This window comes from Pelodiscus sinensis, chromosome 10 (assembly GCF_052426305.1).
Source record: "Pelodiscus sinensis isolate ZL-2025 chromosome 10, ASM5242630v1, whole genome shotgun sequence".
NCBI lineage: Eukaryota > Metazoa > Chordata > Testudines > Trionychidae > Pelodiscus > Pelodiscus sinensis.
In genome coordinates this window covers 56,614,314-56,633,267 of record NC_143061.1, presented here as the reverse complement: position 1 = coordinate 56,633,267, position 18,954 = coordinate 56,614,314, and the positions used below count along the sequence as shown (strand labels likewise).

The following is an 18,954-nucleotide window of genomic DNA, read 5'->3' as shown; positions in this document are numbered from 1 at the left end:
AGGGTCAGGCGGGACAGACCTGTCCAAGGCGGCTGTGCTCAGAGGGACCAGGGCGTGGCAAGCAGGCTCATCCTCCGGGCAGTCGTCCCCTGCCCCCAGCGCACCGTCAGATCCTGCTTGGACACCTGCAGCACCGGGCGGGGGGGAATCAAGCCCAGTGACACAGACAGGCACTCGCTTTATTGGGTTTACACAGCCGCCCGGAACAGGCCTCGGCGCCCAGGTTACCTCTGTGCAGTGAATGCTCCAGACAAGTGGTGTCGCGGTGACACCATTAAGCACAGGGGAATGCCAGGAGCACCCAAGGTATGTGGCTGCCCCAGCAGCTGGTTCCCCCAATGACTCTTTTACTGACGCTCGGGGGCAGGAGTTCAGTCTCCTTCCTCGCTGTCAGATCCTTCTCCTTCCCCGTCACTGACGGAGTCTCTCTCTTCAGACGCTGGATCCAGATCCACCTCCTCCCGAGCCAGCAGCTTCTTAAACACCTCGAACTCTTCCAGCGAGGAGTGAGCTATCTTGGCCAGGAAGTCCCCTTCCGAGGCTCGGATGATCTCCTTCAGTTTGGGGTTGACAATCTGGGTCTGGCCTTTCTTGTCAGGGGTTTGATAAAGTCCCAGGCGCTCCAAGAAGATGTGCCGGTTCTTGACCTCAGCCACTGGGGTTTGGAAGAGACCAGATTTCACCAGTGCTTTGTGCTTTACTCCCATTCTGAAGTACACATACTGCAGAAAAAACAAAGGGAGAGTAAAAATACAGCCCAGCCCAGGGAGTGGGAGAAACAGACATTTGTTTCACTGCTGTCAGCCTGTCCCAGGAAACACGCTGGACTGGAGCTAACGGGCTAGAAAAGTTCTGTCTCACTTCTCCCATCAACGCGCACAGGTCACTCGCGGCAGAGAAATCTGAACGGAGGCTAAGGAGTTAAGCATTTCTGCATCGACTATTCGATTAGTCAATAGGGCGCCTCCGCCTTTGAAGTGTAGCAACAGCTGCAGGGTCCCCAGTTCACCGCGGCACTGCCGCTTTGAAATGCCGGGGGAAGGCCAGCGTGGGGCTCCCTGCAGCACTCAAAGTGGCAGTGCCGCACGGGGCCCAGGGTCACTGATCCCGGGCTCCATGCAGCGCTGCCGCTTTGAAATGCCGGGGGAAGGCCAGCGTGGGGCTCCCTGCAGCACTCAAAGTGGCAGTGCCGCACGGGGCCCAGGGTCACTGATCCCGGGCTCCATGCAGCGCTGCCGCTTTGAAATGCCGGGGGAAGGCCAGCGTGGGGCTCCCTGCAGCACTCAAAGTGGCAGTGCCGCACGGGGCCCAGGGTCACTGATCCCGGGCTCCATGCAGCGCTGCCGCTTTGAAATGCCGGGGGAAGGCCAGCGTGGGGCTCCCTGCAGCACTCAAAGTGGCAGTGCCGCACGGGGCCCAGGGTCACTGATCCCGGGCTCCATGCAGCGCTGCCACTTTGAAATGCCGGGGGCAGGCCAGCGTGGGGCTCCCTGCAGCACTCAAAGTGGCAGTGCCGCACGGGGCCCAGGGTCACTGATCCCGGGCTCCATGCAGCGCTGCCGCTTTGAAATGCCGGGGGAAGGCCAGCGTGGGGCTCCCTGCAGCACTCAAAGTGGCAGTGCCGCACGGGGCCCAGGGTCACTGATCCCGGGCTCCATGCAGCGCTGCCGCTTTGAAATGCCGGGGGAAGGCCAGCGTGGGGCTCCCTGCAGCACTCAAAGTGGCAGTGCCGCACGGGGCCCAGGGTCACTGATCCCGGGCTCCATGCAGCGCTGCCGCTTTGAAATGCCGGGGGCAGGCCAGCGTGGGGCTCCCTGCAGCACTCAAAGTGGCAGTGCCGCACGGGGCCCAGGGTCACTGATCCCGGGCTCCATGCAGCGCTGGCGCTTTGAAATGCCGGGGGAAGGCCAGCGTGGGGCTCCCTGCAGCACTCAAAGTGGCAGTGCCGCACGGGGCCCAGGGTCACTGATCCCGGGCTCCATGCAGCGCTGCCGCTTTGAAATGCCGGGGGCAGGCCAGCGTGGGGCTCCCTGCAGCACTCAAAGTGGCAGTGCCGCACGGGGCCCAGGGTCACTGATCCCGGGCTCCATGCAGTGCTGCCGCTTTGAAATACCACGAGGAGCCTGACGCTCGACGTCTCCAGCTGCCCCCAGGCTCTGTGCCGTGCTGCTCTTTGGAGCATCGTTTCCCCCCTGCTGCCTCTATCTCAGAGCTACTGAACATTGGAAGTCCCAGGGGCCCCAGTGATACTCTCAGCACATGCCGAGGGCTGCAGGGCCGCAACTTAAGTGTGGTTGTGTATACGAGCAAATATATATGCAAATATATGCAAATAGATTCTCTCGCACTGACGGGCATGAATACAAAGATTAAGGCAAGAGTACACGCACACGCCCCATTTCAGCCAGTTCTGCTGATACGAATGCAATGCGACATTGACCAACTGCCACCCCTATGAGCGCCCTTTGAACGAGCACAGGCCAGGACTTTAACTACTAAAACGCATCTCGACAGAAGCCCATTCTACCGACCCCTTTTGTGGTTTGGTTCCCACCCGCGGGCCGCACGTTGAGCCCCGCATGAACCCAAACCACACCGGGGGCTGCAAACAGGCCGCGAGCCATGTGTTGAGCAGCCCTGCTCTATCTGATGGAGGCAGCAAGGGGGAGGAGAGCGACTGTCCAATAACCATTTGCTTATCGCAGTCGACTAGTCCGTCACGTCCCTAAGCGAGGGAAGCTGTTGGAAGAGCTCAGCGCTGCGCATGCTGGCAGCAGGTTCATCAAGACTAACGCCTGCCCCACAAAGGGTACACTGGTGACGAGGAGAGGAGCACACGAGCAAGCAGAGATCTTGACGCTGTTTGGAGGGGGGAAGAAATTGCACACTGATCACAAGTGCACTCGGCTGCTGCATTTCGGAGGCCCTCCCAGGGCCGCTGGCAGAGGGGGCCCCAAGCCAGTAGACCCCCGGCCGCTGTAAAAGGCAATGGAACTCTGAGGTGCTGGTGTTCGTAGCACAGCCAGAGCCAGCCCAGCAGAACCCGTCTGCACAGCACCCGTGTCTTCCCTGCACACTGCTCCAGGCCCGCCACGGCACTGGCCTCGCCTTCAGGCCCCCAGGCGGGCTTCTGTGGCGCACAGTACAGACCCTATGGGGAGATAAAGATGGCAAGCCCTACTCGGGTGTTACTCCCCCGTGGCCCTGGAGTTCAAACCACCAGCCAGACCTTCCGCTGGCTTCCAGCCTCACCTGGAATTTGTACTCCAGGTCCCCTGGTTCCTCCAGCAAGACGCTGGGGCAGCGATGCAGAATCTCCACCACCTGATCCACAGTGAAAAGACACTTCTCCCTGAGCGCCCGCACCACAGCGTCTATTTTCTTCCAGGGCAAAGTGAAGATACCGGGGCAGCGGCTCACCACTCGCTGCAGGGTCCCTGTCTCGGACAAAAGGGCAGATTGTGAGACACGCTCAGCACAGAGAGGAGAGGATGAATTACCGGACCTGGGATCTGCAAGGGAGGGGGACTGCTCTGCCTCCTTCTGGAGCGGAGGAAAGCGACTTAAACCCCCCTGCAGAGCGGAGATGGGATTAATTAATTTCCTGACCTCCCTTCCCACGACCATGGCTGTGATTTCTGGCAGTGGGAACAACCGCTAACGCACAGCTGATGGGGCGATGTTCTGAACCCCACCAGAGGCCGAGCTAGAAGCTGCCTGGCGTCATGTGCCCCGTGTAGGTATGAAACATCCCTGGGACAACACCCCCGTCAGGCGGCAGGGCTCTTCCCCCTCCCACTGCAGGTCTGAGAGGTGCTGCCAGGACACCAGGACAAAACAGCTCCAGGAGGAGGGCAACCGGAGAGAGGGGACGCTCTGAGGGCACGAGGTAATTCTGGCAGCACTTCAGCACTGTCTCTCGTGCAAGGCGGTAAGCGTGCAACACCAAGGCACCTTCTCCAAGGCCCAGTTTCCGCAGGGAGTCTGTGCGGCGCCTCAGCTGCAGGGCTGTCATCCACAGCACGTCAGGGCTCTTCTGCAAGGCCTTCAGCGTGGAGTCCGCATCCAGGCCCAGGAGGAGGAGCTCAGAAACCACCGCCAGCCGCGTCTGAAGAGCCAGCTTGGGCTGCAACCCGAACAGCTGCACTATCTGAGCATTACTGAATCCCATGTCCGAGAAGGAATCCAACACCTTTTCCAGCTCTGAGCTCCCCATCTCAGCTCGCCTCTGCTGTGCCGCCAGGGACAGACGGACAGCTTCCAGGAGCCGCCCGCCGCCCGCCGGCTCATTGCTGTGCTGCTCCCTACCGCTCCGTTCGGAGGAGGCCACCGAGGCCAGTCTGCACCCACTGCTGACCAGAGGACAGAAAGAGGCTGCCGATGCAGCAGACGGAGAGGCATACAGCCATGGCGGCAGTCGTGGAGCGCTGGGGGCCACCCTGCATCCCCGCAGGATCTGCAGAAACACACCACAAAACAAACACATTGCAGAGTCAGCAGGAAAGGGCGAGAGGGATTAGAAAGAGGAGAGAGCTTCCAAATCTTTGAGCCCGTCCTCCTGCACGGTGCAAGATGAAACTCAGTAATGGACATTAACCCAACTCTCCCCCTAGGACGAAGCACACAGCACTCGCTCACTGGCTGCTTGCTTGCCTGAAAGAGTGACTGCAACAGCTCAGATTTTCATTCCTTCCACTGGTCTGGGGTGCCCCAAAGATCTTGTAACTGATTTCATTTTGTGTTTTCAATAAAAAAGAGAAAAAAACGCAAGTTAAATAATTCTTCCCAAATCTGGGATGTTGATGGGAGCAGCAATGGAAGAAACACTCACTTTTCCAGCAGTATTTCCTACAGAACCGTTTCCAAAGTGCCCCGGTGAAAAATACAAAGCTGCTTTTGTTTAACACAACAAACTAAAGGGAAAATGAACCTCCTGTCATTTGTTTTTCATTATTTTACCTCCCAGGAAGTATCCAAGTCAAAACAAAACACGGTCTGTCTGAGGTCTGCTATCTAGTTTATGCAAACAGAAGCCCTAGTAGGGCAGAAGTCCAACAGTTACAATGGCTGAACCTGCTCCAGTAAACTCTAGATTCTAGATCACTACATTAACACAAGAAAACAAACATGCTCGGGTTGCAGCGTCAAACCCTCAAATTAGGAAATGCCTGGACTGAGGCTGCCCCTGCAACTTTCATTTGGCCCTCTCATGCATACACATCACCAGGGCTCGCTGAACCGCTCTCCAGCCGCGCTGACCGGCGATCTGCGCGTGTGCAGATCGTTCTGTGCATGCGCAGATCGCCGGAACCCGGCTCTTCTGGGTTGCAATCTACGCGCCACGGGTGAGTCGATTGCATTATTTGTCAAGCCCTGCACATCACCAAAGTCTCTAATTCCATGAGCACAGGCTATTTTTTGCACAGGGCTCCTTCATTCAGTGCACATGAAGGAGGGTGCTTGCTGACCAGCTTGAGGCAGCTGGAACCGATTTTATTGGCGCTACATAGCAGTCTACGTTAGGGGTGTTACATTTAGATTAATTGGCTAATTGAACAGTCGATGCAAACTGCCTATTCGATTGGGCACCTCTGCCTTCAAAGACACTTCAAAGACAAAAGTGCTGCAGGGAGCACGGGGCCAGCGGCGCACTCAAGCGGTCCTGGGCTCCCCGCGGCCTTTCAAAGCGGCAGTGCCGCAGGGAGCCTGGTGTCAGGCTCCACATGGCGTTTCAAAGCGGCAGTGCCGCAGGGAGCCTGGTGTCAGGCTCCACATGGCGTTTCAAAGCGGCAGTGCCGCAGGGAGCCTGGTGTCAGGCTCCACATGGCGTTTCAAAGCGGCAGTGCCGCAGGGAGCCTGGTGTCAGGCTCCACATGGCGTTTCAAAGCGGCAGTGCCGCAGGGAGCCTGGTGTCAGGCTCCACATGGCGTTTCAAAGCGGCAGTGTGTGTGGAGCCAGGGTCAGTGGGGGAGTCCCCAGCTGACCCCAAGCTGCATGCGGTGTTTCAGAGCAGTAGTCCCCAGGCTCCACGCGGCAATGCCACTTTGAAGCACCCCCTCCTCTTTCTGACAGAGGCAGCAAGGGGGGAGTGACTAGGCGACTGGTGCGCTGACTGTCCGATCAGCATTTGCTCATTAGAAATCCCCGGTCTACATTCAAAGTGCAGCTCCCACTGACCAGCTGTAGCAGCAAGTGCCCGCATTAGGGATGTATAAGAATAGTCGATTAGTCAACTACCCGCATTCCCTCCCACCCTTGCTGCCTCTGTACCAGAGGCAGGAGGGGAGGCAGCAGGAGTCAGTGCTAGGGGGTGACGGCTTAGGGGAGGCAGCCGTGGTGGGGTTGGGGGGAGGGAGCATGCTGCTTTGGCAGCACTCCATCCACACGGGGTCCCAGCAGGCAACTGGGACCCCTGCAGACAGGGCTTCCTGCTGGCTGGGCAGGCAGCCTGGCTCGTGCTGGGACCAAACCCCACTGCAGCGCTGCAATTTAAAGGGCAGAAGGAGCTGGGCAGCTTGCTCCCTCTCCCCTGCCAGCTCCTATTGCATTTTAAATTGCAGAGCCACAGCGGGGTTTGGCCCCGCACCCAGCGCAAGCAGGGCCTGAGCCAGGCTGCTGTCCCCTATCGAGGAATCGATAAAAATTCGATCGACTACTCGATTACTAAAATAACCTAACTAACATCCTGACCCTGCACCTCTGCAAATTGGACCCCATGGAGCTCAAGCTCGGCAGGCAGAAAACGAAGAACTTGAGAGAAAAGCTTCACGCAAATGACTCGCCCAGCATCACACGCAAACCGTGGCAGAGGCAGGAACAGAACCCAGTTCTCCCGGAGCATCCTGGGATCCAGCCTCCATCCCTGCCCCCGTCCGCTCCACCAGCGGAGCCTGGCGAATCGGCGCCAGACCAGGCTGCCCATTGGAAGGACTCGGCAGCCAAGGGCCAGCAGAAGCGGGTGCACTCGGAGTGCAGAGCAGGGACCCACGGCCCTCAGGAGCTGTGGGGCAGACCCACAGGCCAGGGCGGTGCGCAGGGTCCCTGACAGGGACGGTGGGTCCTGCCCGCCACACAGTGCACAAGCCTGGTCCGTTCCCAGCGACACACACTTGGCACCCCCTCCACCCCAGCCTCCCCACCTCTCAGTCTCCCTACCCCCCAGCCTCTCCACCCCTCCTCCCCGCCCCCCAACCTCCCTACCCCCCCAGCCTCTCCGCCTCTCCTCCCCGCCCCCCAGCCTCCCCACCCCCCCAGCCTCTCCGCCTCTCCTCCCCGCCCCCCAGCCTCCCCACCCCCCCAGCCTCTCCGCCTCTCCTCCCCGCCCCCCAGCCTCCCCACCCCCCCAGCCTCTCCGCCTCTCCTCCCCGCCCCCCAGCCTCCCCACCCCCCCAGCCTCTCCGCCTCTCCTCCCCGCCCCCCAGCCTCCCCACCCCCCCAGCCTCTCCGCCTCTCCTCCCCGCCCCCCCAGCCTCCCCACCCCCCCAGCCTCTCCGCCTCTCCTCCCCGCCCCCCCAGCCTCCCCACCCCCCCCAGCCTCTCCGCCTCTCCTCCCCGCCCCCAGCCTCCCCACCCCCCCAGCCTCTCCGCCTCTCCTCCCCGCCCCCCAGCCTCCCCACCCCCCCCAGCCTCTCCGCCTCTCCTCCCCGCCCCCCAGCCTCCCCACCCCCCCAGCCTCTCCGCCTCTCCTCCCCGCCCCCCCAGCCTCCCCACCCCCCCAGCCTCTCCGCCTCTCCTCCCCGCCCCCCCAGCCTCCCCACCCCCCAGCCTCTCCGCCTCTCCTCCCCGCCCCCCAGCCTCCCCACCCCCCCAGCCTCTCCGCCTCTCCTCCCCGCCCCCCCAGCCCCCCACCCCCCCAGCCTCTCCGCCTCTCCTCCCCGCCCCCCCAGCCTCCCCACCCCCCCAGCCTCCCCGCCTCTCCTCCCCGCCTCTCCTCCCCGCCCCCCCAGCCTCCCCACCCCCCCAGCCTCTCCGCCTCTCCTCCCCGCCCCCCAGCCTCCTCACCCCCCCAGCCTCCCCGCCTCTCCTCCCCGCCCCCCCAGCCTCCTCACCCCCCAGCCTCCCCGCCCTCCTCCCCGCCCCCCAGCCTCCCCACCCCCCCAGCCTCTCCTCCCCGCCCCCCCAGCCTCCCCACCCCCCCAGCCTCTCCGCCTCTCCTCCCCGCCCCCCCACCCCCCCAGCCTCTCCGCCTCTCCTCCCCGCCCCCAGCCTCCCCACCCCCCCAGCCTCCCCGCCTCTCCTCCCCGCCCCCCCAGCCTCCCCACCCCCCCAGCCTCCCCGCCTCTCCTCCCCGCCTCTCCTCCCCGCCCCCCCAGCCTCCCCACCCCCCCCAGCCTCTCCGCCTCTCCTCCCCGCCCCCCCAGCCTCCTCACCCCCCCAGCCTCCCCGCCTCTCCTCCCCGCCCCCCAGCCTCCTCACCCCCCAGCCTCCCCGCCTCTCCTCCCCGCCCCCCAGCCTCCCCACCCCCCCAGCCTCTCCTCCCCGCCCCCCCAGCCTCCCCACCCCCCCAGCCTCTCCGCCTCTCCTCCCCGCCCCCCCAGCCTCCCCACCCCCCCCAGCCTCTCCGCCTCTCCTCCCCGCCCCCAGCCTCCCCACCCCCCCAGCCTCCCCGCCTCTCCTCCCCGCCCCCCAGCCTCCCCACCCCCCCAGCCTCTCCGCCTCTCCTCCCCGCCCCCCCAGCCTCCCCACCCCCCCAGCCTCCCCGCCTCTCCTCCCCGCCCCCCAACCTCCCCACCCCCCCAGCCTCCCCGCCTCTCCTCCCCGCCCCCCCAACCTCCCCACCCCCCCAGCCTCTCCGCCTCTCCTCCCCGCCCCCCAGCCTCCGCACCCCCCCAGCCTCTCCCCCCGCCCCCCAGCCTCCCCACCCCCCAGCCTCTCCTCCCCGCCCCCAGCCTCTCCACCCCCAGCCTCTCCTCCCCGCCCCCCAGCCTCCCCACCCCCACAGCCTCCCCTCCCCGCCCCCCAGCCTCCCCACCCCCCCAGCCTCTCCTCCCCGCCCCCCAGCCTCCCCGCCCCCCAGCCTCTCCTCCCCACCCCCCCAGCCTCTCCTCCCCCGCCCCCAGCCTCCCCACCCCCCCCAGCCTCTCCGCCTCTCCTCCCCGCCCCCAGCCTCCCCACCCCCCCAGCCTCTCCGCCTCTCCTCCCCGCCCCCCAGCCTCCCCACCCCCCCAGCCTCTCCGCCTCTCCTCCCCGCCCCCCCAGCCTCCCCACCCCCCCAGCCTCTCCGCCTCTCCTCCCCGCCCCCCCAGCCTCTCCGCCTCTCCTCCCCGCCCCCAGCCTCCCCACCCCCCCAGCCTCCCCGCCTCTCCTCCCCGCCCCCAGCCTCCCCACCCCCCCAGCCTCCCCGCCTCTCCTCCCCGCCCCCCAGCCTCCCCACCCCCCCAGCCTCCCCGCCTCTCCTCCCCGCCCCCAGCCTCCCCACCCCCCCAGCCTCCCCGCCTCTCCTCCCCCGCCCCCCAGCCTCCCCACCCCCCCAGCCTCCCCGCCTCTCCTCCCCGCCCCCAGCCTCCCCACCCCCCCAGCCTCCCCGCCTCTCCTCCCCGCCCCCCAGCCTCCCCACCCCCCCAGCCTCCCCGCCTCTCCTCCCCGCCCCCAGCCTCCCCACCCCCCAGCCTCCCCGCCTCTCCTCCCCGCCCCCCCAGCCTCTCCGCCTCTCCTCCCCGCCTCTCCTCCCCGCCCAAGCGCCCCGAAAGGCCCCGCCCCCTAGCGGCGGTTCTACGCCCCCTCCCCCCGCGCCCCTCACCTGCGCACAGGCCCGCATGGCGCCGGATGCTGCGCGCGCAGGGCCCAGAGCAGCGGACGGGGCGGGGCGCTGAGCTCACTGGCTCCGCCCCCTGACAGCCTTGGCCCCGCCCCGAGGCCCCGCCTTAGGAGCCGCAGCTGCTCCCGAGCCAGCCCGGAGCCGCCCCCCCCCCCCCGCTCAGTCCGGCCTGGCCCGTGCCCGGGGGCCCAGCGCGGGTGGGGCGTGACCGTGCCCGGGGGCCCAGCGGGGGAGGGGCCTGACCGTGCCCGGGGGCTCAGCGGGGGAGGGGCGTGACCGTGCCCGGGGGCCCAGCGGGGGAGGGGCGTGACCGTGCCCGGGGGCCCAGCGGGGGAGGGGCGTGACCGTGCCCGGGGGCTCAGCGCGGGAGGGGCGTGACCGTGCCCGGGGGCCCAGCGCGGGGGGGGCGTGACCGTGCCCGGGGGCCCAGCGGGGGAGGGGCGTGACCGTGCCCGGGGGCCCAGCGGGGGAGGGGCGTGACCGTGCCCGGGGGCTCAGCGCGGGAGGGGCGTGACCGTGCCCGGGGGCCCAGCGCGGGGGGGGCGTGACCGTGCCCGGGGGCCCAGCGCGGGAGGGGCGTGACCGTGCCCGGGGGCCCAACGGGGGAGGGGCGTGACCGTGCCCGGGGGCTCAGCGCGGGAGGGGCGTGACCGTGCCCGGGGTCCCAGCGCGGGAGGGGCGTGACGCTGCCCGGGGGCTCAGCGCGGGAGGGGCGTGACCGTGCCCGGGGGCCCAGCGCGGGAGGGGCGTGACCGTGCCCGGGGGCTCAGCGCGGGAGGGGCGTGACCGTGCCCGGGGTCCCAGCGCGGGAGGGGTGTGACCGTGCCCGGGGGCTCAGCGCGGGAGGGGTGTAAACTCCTGTGTCATGAGTTAACCAGTTACATGCTAAGTTTAACCAGTTAACCTGATTAAATGGGGGGGTAGGGGCTGGAGCACCCCGCCCCTCGCCCAGGACTGGGGCTGTTCTAGCCAGGCTGGTGCACCCCTGCCTGTGGCATGTTCCCCCTGGTTAACCTTAACAGGTGATGCTTACTGGTTAGCCATTCACATCCCTAAAACACGGTAGCCACATTAAACATAGCCCCTTTGGAATGGCCAAGCTGAATATTCCCTAATTAGGGGGTTGAACCTGACGAAGTCCTACCTCACTGTTGTGCTTTGGCTACAAGTTTATCCCTCTTATTTGTGGATTTTTGAGCAGTTCAGAGGGCTCAGAGTAAAGTTCCACATGACAAGGGAACAACAGCTGAGACTGAGCTTTTAATTCTTTAACCTTTTAGGTAGTCTTCAAAGGAGATGGGAAATCTAGAAATTCAGCTCTATCACACTCAGTTTTTTCTGACAGTCTATGGATGACTAGAGACCTAGAAGCCTAGGAAGTGGAATTATGGCTGAACTGAGAGGGGAAGTAGCTTTTATTCTGCATGTTTCAACATTTGTATTTTGCTTAAAACCAGCTTCTCTGTTAGAAGGAAGAAAAAAACCCAAAACTTAAAATTTAACATCTCAGCTCCCTCCAAATGAAGGGCTGAAAGCTTCCAAGTGAGAAGCCAGTGGAGTCATCTGGCAAAAATCAAAAGCGAAAGACACGGCCAAAGGGAAACTTTAAGAACTAAAATGTTTATTCTGTTCACTTCTAGGAAACAGTGATGCAGCACAATTTTGATTAAAAGCCACAGCAAATACAAATATACTCTGCATTGCAAAGAGTCAACCAGGTGTTAAACTTTCACTTTAATTCTACTGAGTAGATTACACTGTAAAATGTAGACACGCACATTGGCTACAGGATTTTCCCAAAGAAATCTTTTGGGCGCTGCTGTAGTAGTGAAAACAGATTTTGCTACAGGAGAACAAAGTCCGGCGAGGTGACTCTCTGGTTCCCTTTCATTTGTATGCACATCTCAGATGCACCTGTCCAGAATCCTTAAAACCTACCACATCATACATGAAGCATCCATTAGTGAGGGCAGCTATACAGAGTTCAATGAGCAAGGCAATCCCATAACACTGGAATTAGGTATTTGTGGATGCTGTACTGCAGTACATATTTAGATGCATAAACGCTAGCACTGCCCTGGGCTTTTGTGTTCAATTCCCCAATCTCCTGGACATCCACACACACTGCACTAAAAACAGGCCCTTGAAATACTCTCTCAACTATCTACTGTATAGAATGAGAGCTCTTGGGGGGGGGGCAGGAGAAGAGATATGAGTGAGATCGGAGCCAAAATCTGATAGGTCGCACTGCAGAAGTTCTGGTCTAGATAAACTTTTAAAAGCCCAGCAACCACCACCAAAAAAAGAAGAGAATTAGGAAAAAGTCTAGTTCAGTATAAGGTTCCACTGATGGAGTTACATTACTGAGGTTCTGACTTCCCATGCAATTGGCCACAGACAAAGCCACGCATGCAATCTCTGCTCTGCACCGCACTGCACCACCTTGATTACAGCGTGGGAAGCGAGCAGTCAAGCTTGATCTGATTTTGTAGTGCAGCAAGGATCACTTGAAAAACCAAACTGCATTTCTGAAACTCTTCTAACAAGGCTTATGAGAGAACTACAAACCAAGGGGGCCAGTTTCTAAGCTTGACAACCGTCTTTGCGTATAGAGAGAAAAGCACCCTCGACCACAACTCGCACGCCTCTATTCCAGAACAGCACTATTGAACAGAGAACAGTCAAAGACAACTGGCCACACTGGGCCTTGCACAGTATGTTTCACTGTGAATTCTGTCAGAATCCAATCCCGCTTCTCGCAGCCATGAAAGGGACAGAGGATGATAACCAGGTGGTTCTTTCAATCCCCAGCTTCAGTCAGCAAACATTGGGGCCCCAGATTCCCAGGGCAAATGAGCTAAGGAAAGCCCGTAGTAGCAAAAGCAGGCTGGTTCTCACGCCACACTGACCGCCGCTGGGAGGCTCATCCACAGCAGTGCCAGGCGGAGTTCACACAAACAGGCTTTCAACCCGAGACCGGCTCCCGGGAAGAGCACATGCCCTGCACTGCACCAGCTTCCCAGCAGCCTCCTGGGGCGTGCTGCAGTGTCAGAGAGGCTGAGCTTACGGGACTCAGCTTTATACTGGGGAGACTGGGTAAGTGTACCGCTGGATTCTGTTCCATCAACACAACAGACCTCTCGGGCACACAAGACCATCCAGCGGCAGCGCTGTTGGCTCAGGGGAACATAAGGGAGGAAAGGCACCTCTGGAGCCACTCACTGCAAGTGAGCTCCAGAAAAGTCCATCTGGAGGAAGCAAAAAGCTTCTGCATTTCAGAGTCAAGAACGGATCAGCCTGAAATCAAAGACTGGCTCTTTCACATCAGTCTCAAGCCCCTTCATATCACAGCTGCTGCTACAGCAAGCCAAAGGGGTACCTGTGAGGAGATTTCTCTCAATGGTGAGCAGCTCCCGCCTTCTCGTATGAAGGTTCATCTGTCCTTAAACCAGAAGTGCTTAATGGGAAGCTTCTTTTAGTTCTTGGGTGGGCAGCAGGGGTTGTCCAGATGATGACTAAGGAGCTATTCTCCAGCCAGTGGGGGAAATATGCGATATGCTGATTGCCTGGGATCCTCCACGGGTCAGTCTCAGCGCTGAAGATAAGCCAACCCCGGGTCTTGCTCCAACTGGGGATCTGGGAGCTCATGGCCATAGACATCATGGCTTGGTCTCCGCTGACTCTCCTGGCTCGCTGTGTGACTGCTCAGCACAGTGATTTCCGAAGTCATTGCTTTCTGGGGAGGAAGAACAAGACAGGGTGAAACAGGACCTTAGCGATAAGCCATAAACACTGGTCATCAGCCAGAATGTACACAGGCACTTAGTTTTTCTTCTCCCTCCGGGTGCTTTGCCCCAAGGCCCACCTCCACTCCACCCCTCCCCCATGGCTCTGCCTCTTCCTGTCCCTCTCCCGCTCTGTTCCCTCCCCAACACCCCCACCCATTTGCTGCCTTCCCCCAAGTCCCTTCCCAGCCACCCTCCAGCTGTGGCTAGTGGCAGCTGAACACCCGCTGTTTTTCCACAGAGTCAGCTCCTATGGGCGGGCACATGCCTCAAGCACAGAGGCAGACTCCAGACACTAAGCCTCGGTCTGCAGTCGGGAAGCAGGCGTGTGCCAAAGCTCTGCAAGCACTGAAGTTTAGCTTAAAGCAACGTCAACTGATATGGCCTAGCCATTGGAGCTGTGCTAATAGCAGCTCCCCCCCCACACACACACACCACACCCTCCATGTCAGCCCAGACTGCATTGACAAGATGCCTGTACCTAGTCTGTACCACTTAGGTGTCACTGGCAAGTGCTAAGCAGAAGCCCATCTATCCACAGCAGCCATCTCTGAAAGAATCTCAAGAGTCATTTCCTCATTATGCTCAGACTCCGCAGAGCTCCTAGTCACATTTCCACCTCTCCCTGCAACCCTTATTCAGAAGCTACTGGGGGGTGTCATTTTCAGAGCTGTGTCCTACCTGGCCTGGCCCAGACATACACCTCTTCCCAAGTGTAATTAGCCAGGTTCACGGGCTGCAGCACCCAAGGGTCCACTAGTAGCTTTTGCAGGGTTGTGCGCTGCTCTGGAGCAGGGTGCAGGAGTCCAGACAGCAGAACCATCAGATCTGAGCAATACAAAGATTGGGACCATTGGAGGGGCAGCTCTGTCTCTGCCCTAGGCTGGCTCTACACTGCGCTGCGGCCCAGCTGCACCACTAAGCCCTGCCATAGGACATGCACTGTGGCTGCTCTGCCTTGGTCAGAGAGCTCTCCTGGTGATGAAGTGTTGTCCACATTGGCACGTTTTATCGTCAAAACTTTTGTCATGGGGGGGGGGGGGGGGTGTTTTCCTCATACCTCTGCCGACCAAAGTTCTAACAGCAACAGTGCAGCGCAGATAGGGATGTCAAAAGTAGTTCATTAGGTAACTGTGTAACCGCTGCAAATGCATGGGTGGCAGCATGTAACTGTTACAGTAACCAATAAGCTCAAGCCTAACAGTTAACCATTAAATCCCTAGCACAGACACTGCCCAAGTTACTCTGACCTGCAGGTATGAGACGCCACAACGCATAATAAATTAGGCTCAATACCTGTATGTTATTCGTTCCAGGTCTCATAGACTTTCTCATAGACTTTAAGGTCAGAAGGGACCATTATGATCATCTAGTCTGACCCCCTGCACAGTGCAGGCCACAGAATCTCGCCCACCCCTCTTAGAATAATCCTCTCACCTATGTCTCAGATATTGAAGCCTTCAAATACTTTGAAGGTCATTCAAGTTGTTAACTCTTTGGTGGTCTGGAGTAATGAATGAAGGCGTGAACGCCCCCGAGTGAGGGTCTGGCATTTCAAATGCTGCCCGTGCAGGTAGCACACAGGTACTTCCATATGTGTAAAGAACAAGAGTACTTTCCTCAAAAGCAGGTGAACATACAAGTTTGCATGCCACAGCAATTTTCCAAATGGGAAATGATGTCTAATAAACTGACAGGATGTGAGAGATGGATTCCCAAGAGGAGAGCAAACCCTGGAGAAATGAATATGCACCAGGTGCTTCCAGCAATACCACAGTTCTTTCTAGACAGATCTCTTCCACTATGGTCAGTTCCATTGGCAATGAATGGCAGGAGGACATGAAAACTCACCTTCTGACACGTGACCAGGGGGATTTAGTACAGCCTCCATGGTCTCCTCTAATTCACAGAAGGGATTCTCGCCAAATACTAGGGTATAGAGGGTGATGCCAAGTGACCACATCTCCAGCTCCGGTCCCGGGTACCTACAAAAATCCAAGCCCACACAAACCCTACGAGATCGAAAGAGTGGAACACACATTTATCGTGCGGCTGCGCATGCTATTTCGCAGTAGGAAAGTGAATGTGAAAATACTGTAGGTGTTCTACCCAGCTATCTAAATGCTCAAGCAGAAAAATAAACAGACACTCTTAGTTGTCCTAGCCTGGCTTCACGCACATAGTCCCTGGCCCTCTCCTCCAACACTTACTGTGCAGTTCTGCAAGTCAGTGGCAGTGTAAATGGGAGCACTTTGCATGAGGAGACACCACACAAGTTTCCCTCCTCCAGCTCTGTATTTTGCCTCACCTACCACACCTCTAGTTATTTTTGTCTTGGGCCGCTCCGGTATAGAAACTGATCAATTATGCCCAACTGCAAAGTGACAACACAACATGAACTAACAGCCACTGAAGGAACGGCTGCTTAGTTCTGCCTCGCCTCCAGGTGAAATCAGAACGGAGCCGTCCTGAACGAGGCCTAGTACAGCTCCAATACATATCGGAGGGCCAGAAGATCAGGCCAGCTATTGAACGGAGGTTAAAATTGGGGCTCATCTACACTTAAAATCCTGCAGGTGCCATTGTAGCGCTTAGTGAAGATGCCACCTACGTTGGTGGGAGAGTTTCTCTCGGCTGCATAGGACTCCACCTCCCGCACTGCAAACTCAAACATTGCTGTACCGCTTGCCCTGACATCTTTTGAAGATTTCCTTCGCTACTGTGGCAGAGACGTCATCCCTCCCTTTCAAAGGAAAGTGGAGACTGGGGAACACCTGAGGGATCTGAGGGCCCCGGACTGTTAGACTTTCAAACCCCCTCAAGGGGGTGCACCTTCAAGTTGCAAAAGGCTGCTCCAAAGGCTCTGAGGTGGGAAATACCCAATTTACTTCAATGAGCCTAGCACAGATGCCAAGGATAATAGTTAAAACCGCATTCCGTCAGGCATTCTGTCACTCGGCCTTACAAGCGCCCTGCTCACAAGGAACACGTGAGCAGCCTTCATCTCAGCCCAGTACGTACGGATTGCCTGCGAGCACTTCTGGTGAGCAGTACTCAACTGTCCCACAGAATGTGTAGAACAGCTTCCCAGATTCCATGTAAGCAGCCGAGCCAAAGTCTACCAGTTTGATTGTGAAATCCTCAGCAATGATGATGTTCTCATCCTTGATGTCTCTATGGAGGATATTTCTGCAGTGAAGATATCCCACTGCCGACACTAGCTGAAGCACAAAGAGTATGAGATCACAACAGAGATATTTACATGAGGAATGCTTCTCTGCAATAGCCCAGAGCACAGCAGAAGTCTGAAAGGTGCAACTGCATCTTCTAAAATCCATACCCCTAAGCACCACAGGGATGCCAACTTAATTCCCTGTGTACACAGTGCTTGGTCCACAGAAGAATTCTTCCTAGCTATCACCTCTCAAGGAGGTGAATTCACTACGCTGACGGGAGAGTATATACTCAAGAGGCACAGCAGTGTGGCTGCAGCTCTGCAGAAAGGATATAAAACCCAGTTAATAGTGTAACTGTAACCATTCAAAATCGTAGTGGTTACATGCTGCGGACCCTTATACTGCAGAGCCTGCAGCACGGGGCATCAGCTGGCTCTCCAGGAGCAAGGCTGGCAGCCAGAGCTGGTGCACACAGGGAACCGGCTTATGTGCACTAGCTCCCATCCCCACTCTGCAGTGCTTCAAGGGTAGACAAGCCCCTCAGTTACTTCCTTCTGCACATTCATTCTGCAATGCCATCATTAAGCACAGCATCACAATATGCAAACGATTCTGATCAAGTGTTAATTTTGAGACCCCACAGTCCAGACAAGCAGGCAGAGCAGAAAAGTAAGGGGGAGTTTTAGTTTACACAAAACTTGGTAAAGGGAAAGTATGCAAAATACCCGAGTCACTGAGACTTGGGGAAACCTCATTAAATGTTGCCCCATTTGCAACAGCAGTTTTTATAGGTGACATTTTAGACCACTAGAAATCAGCCTTCCAAAATGTCCAGGTGGCACTCTCCAAATACCATGTGCTGTCACAGAAACAGCAGTGCAAACAGGTTCACTGACTAATCTGTCTCAACTTTCCAGTGAAATAGCTTCCCCCAACAAATATCAAACAGGCACATTCTCCGAACCACGCTTTGCTTCAAAAGTAGCTCTCACCTGCCTGAATATGTAGCTTGCCAAGGGCTCATCCAAGTCTGGCCGATTATCAATGAATGTGAAAAGATCCAGGCCTGATCCATGCTTCTCCATCACTAACTGGAAAAAGCGTCCATTTTCAAACACATCCTGCACCTATAAGTAACAGGCACGTCTTATCACGCTTTTTGTCCTTACAGCAATCTACAGACATTCACCGCCAAAGAGGAGCAGTGATCAAAGCATATTAGAATCTTCAGGGAATTCAATTTCTTTATCCACACAAAATCTCAGCATCAGTTGCCCAACTTGTAAAATCGCCCAGGGTAAGCAGGGCAAGCCTTTGGAAAGGGAGCATTAGTTTCTGGTCTACTGCTCTTTTATGTCACCAGATCACTGTCATCAGAAATCAAGACCCCTATGAAGTCTGAAGTATGCAGGAAGTTCAGATGAAGCCTCCTCAAATCTTGAGATGCTCTGCTTGAACCTCCGGAGAAGGGTACATTTCAACAAAATAAGCTTCTCATATCTTTGGGAGAATTAGCTCCCTTCTGCATACTCCCAAAGCCTAAACAGCTGGTAAAGGACCCAGGAATTCAGTCTGAGACTGGGGTAGTCCCAGGCAATTGCAAAAAGATCTTATTAACTGGTGAATGTTAGGAGGAACTTTTGTCCAGATAATCTAAAGCACAACAGCTCATCTATTTAAACTTGGGAGCTGCATCCATCTGGGCTGGCTGTCAGCGTTTTGCAGTAGTGCTCTTGGGAAATATATTTGGAAGCAAACTAAGATTTCTCTCTCTTCAAATGTGAGAGATTAGGGTAGCCATGTTGTTTGTAGCCATGTTGTTTGTTCAGTTGCTGGGGTTAGAAGCACCAGTGATGAGTCAGAGTTAAATCCCTCACGTCCCTTTCTACAAACTTCAGAGGTTTCTCTTGCACTACGAGTCCTGTTCACAATAACTGAAGACCTTCTGTTTAATGGTATCAGCTGCTGTTCTCTAACTTGCAAGGACAACTGGCTGAAGGCTTGACAATCATGACAGACATCCCAGGTTAATTAAGAAAAGGATCTCTTTCATGTCACCACACCAGGAAGTCTTGGAGGGAATTCTGAACATTGACAGAATCGGGGAACCCCTGTAATGGTCTGAACACAGGCACCGCAAAATTCAGCGAGGCAATTTTACAATGCCCCTAATTCTCTAAATACTGTTGCAACAACCTGGCTCACATCCATGTAACGGCCTCTGAGTAAAGAGGCA

General features: G+C 58.2%; 2 protein-coding genes across 4 annotated transcripts in view; both read right to left on the bottom strand.

The window, feature by feature from the left end:
- Positions 1 to 161: 161 nt before the first annotated feature.
- On the bottom strand, positions 162 to 9,915 carry MTERF4 (mitochondrial transcription termination factor 4). Of its 3 annotated transcripts, none has more exons than XM_075914543.2 (4): positions 9,740 to 9,915; positions 3,955 to 4,456; positions 3,253 to 3,437; positions 162 to 722 (listed from the first exon to the last, which is right to left on the bottom strand). In XM_075914543.2, exons 1-4 carry the CDS (start codon positions 9,755 to 9,757, stop codon positions 372 to 374), a joined length of 1,056 nt encoding a protein of 351 aa, XP_075770658.2. In that variant the 5' UTR covers positions 9,758 to 9,915; the 3' UTR covers positions 162 to 371. The 3 variants fall into 3 exon arrangements, with proteins under 3 accessions (XP_075770658.2, XP_075770661.2, XP_075770659.2); XM_075914546.2 differs by lacking the exon at positions 9,740 to 9,915 and adding an exon at positions 6,801 to 7,106; XM_075914544.2 differs by lacking the exon at positions 9,740 to 9,915 and adding an exon at positions 4,654 to 5,745.
- A 1,443-nt stretch (positions 9,916 to 11,358) lies between these two features.
- PASK (PAS domain containing serine/threonine kinase) overlaps positions 11,359 to 18,954 on the bottom strand; it is a 31,851-nt gene continuing 24,255 nt past the window's right edge. The window contains 6 exon segments of the mRNA XM_089780974.1: positions 11,359 to 13,443; positions 13,445 to 13,493; positions 14,224 to 14,370; positions 15,394 to 15,527; positions 16,564 to 16,763; positions 17,711 to 17,845. Coding sequence (XP_089637100.1) covers positions 13,347 to 13,443; positions 13,445 to 13,493; positions 14,224 to 14,370; positions 15,394 to 15,527; positions 16,564 to 16,763; positions 17,711 to 17,845 — 762 coding nt within the window. The 3' untranslated portion in view covers positions 11,359 to 13,346.

What these genes read in the sequence shown, in the direction of transcription:
- MTERF4 (XM_075914546.2), bottom strand. Translation starts at nt 6,860, where the DNA reads ATGGAGGCTGGATCCCAGGATGCTCCGGGAGAACTGGGTTCTGTTCCT. An exon ending in CTGTTCCTGCCTCTGCCACG is followed by an intron (nt 4,457 to 6,800) that starts GTTTGCGTGTGA and finishes GTGTTTCTGCAG; the next exon opens with ATCCTGCGGGGATGCAGGGT. An exon ending in GAAACTGGGCCTTGGAGAAG is followed by an intron (nt 3,438 to 3,954) that starts GTGCCTTGGTGT and finishes TGTCCGAGACAG; the next exon opens with GGACCCTGCAGCGAGTGGTG.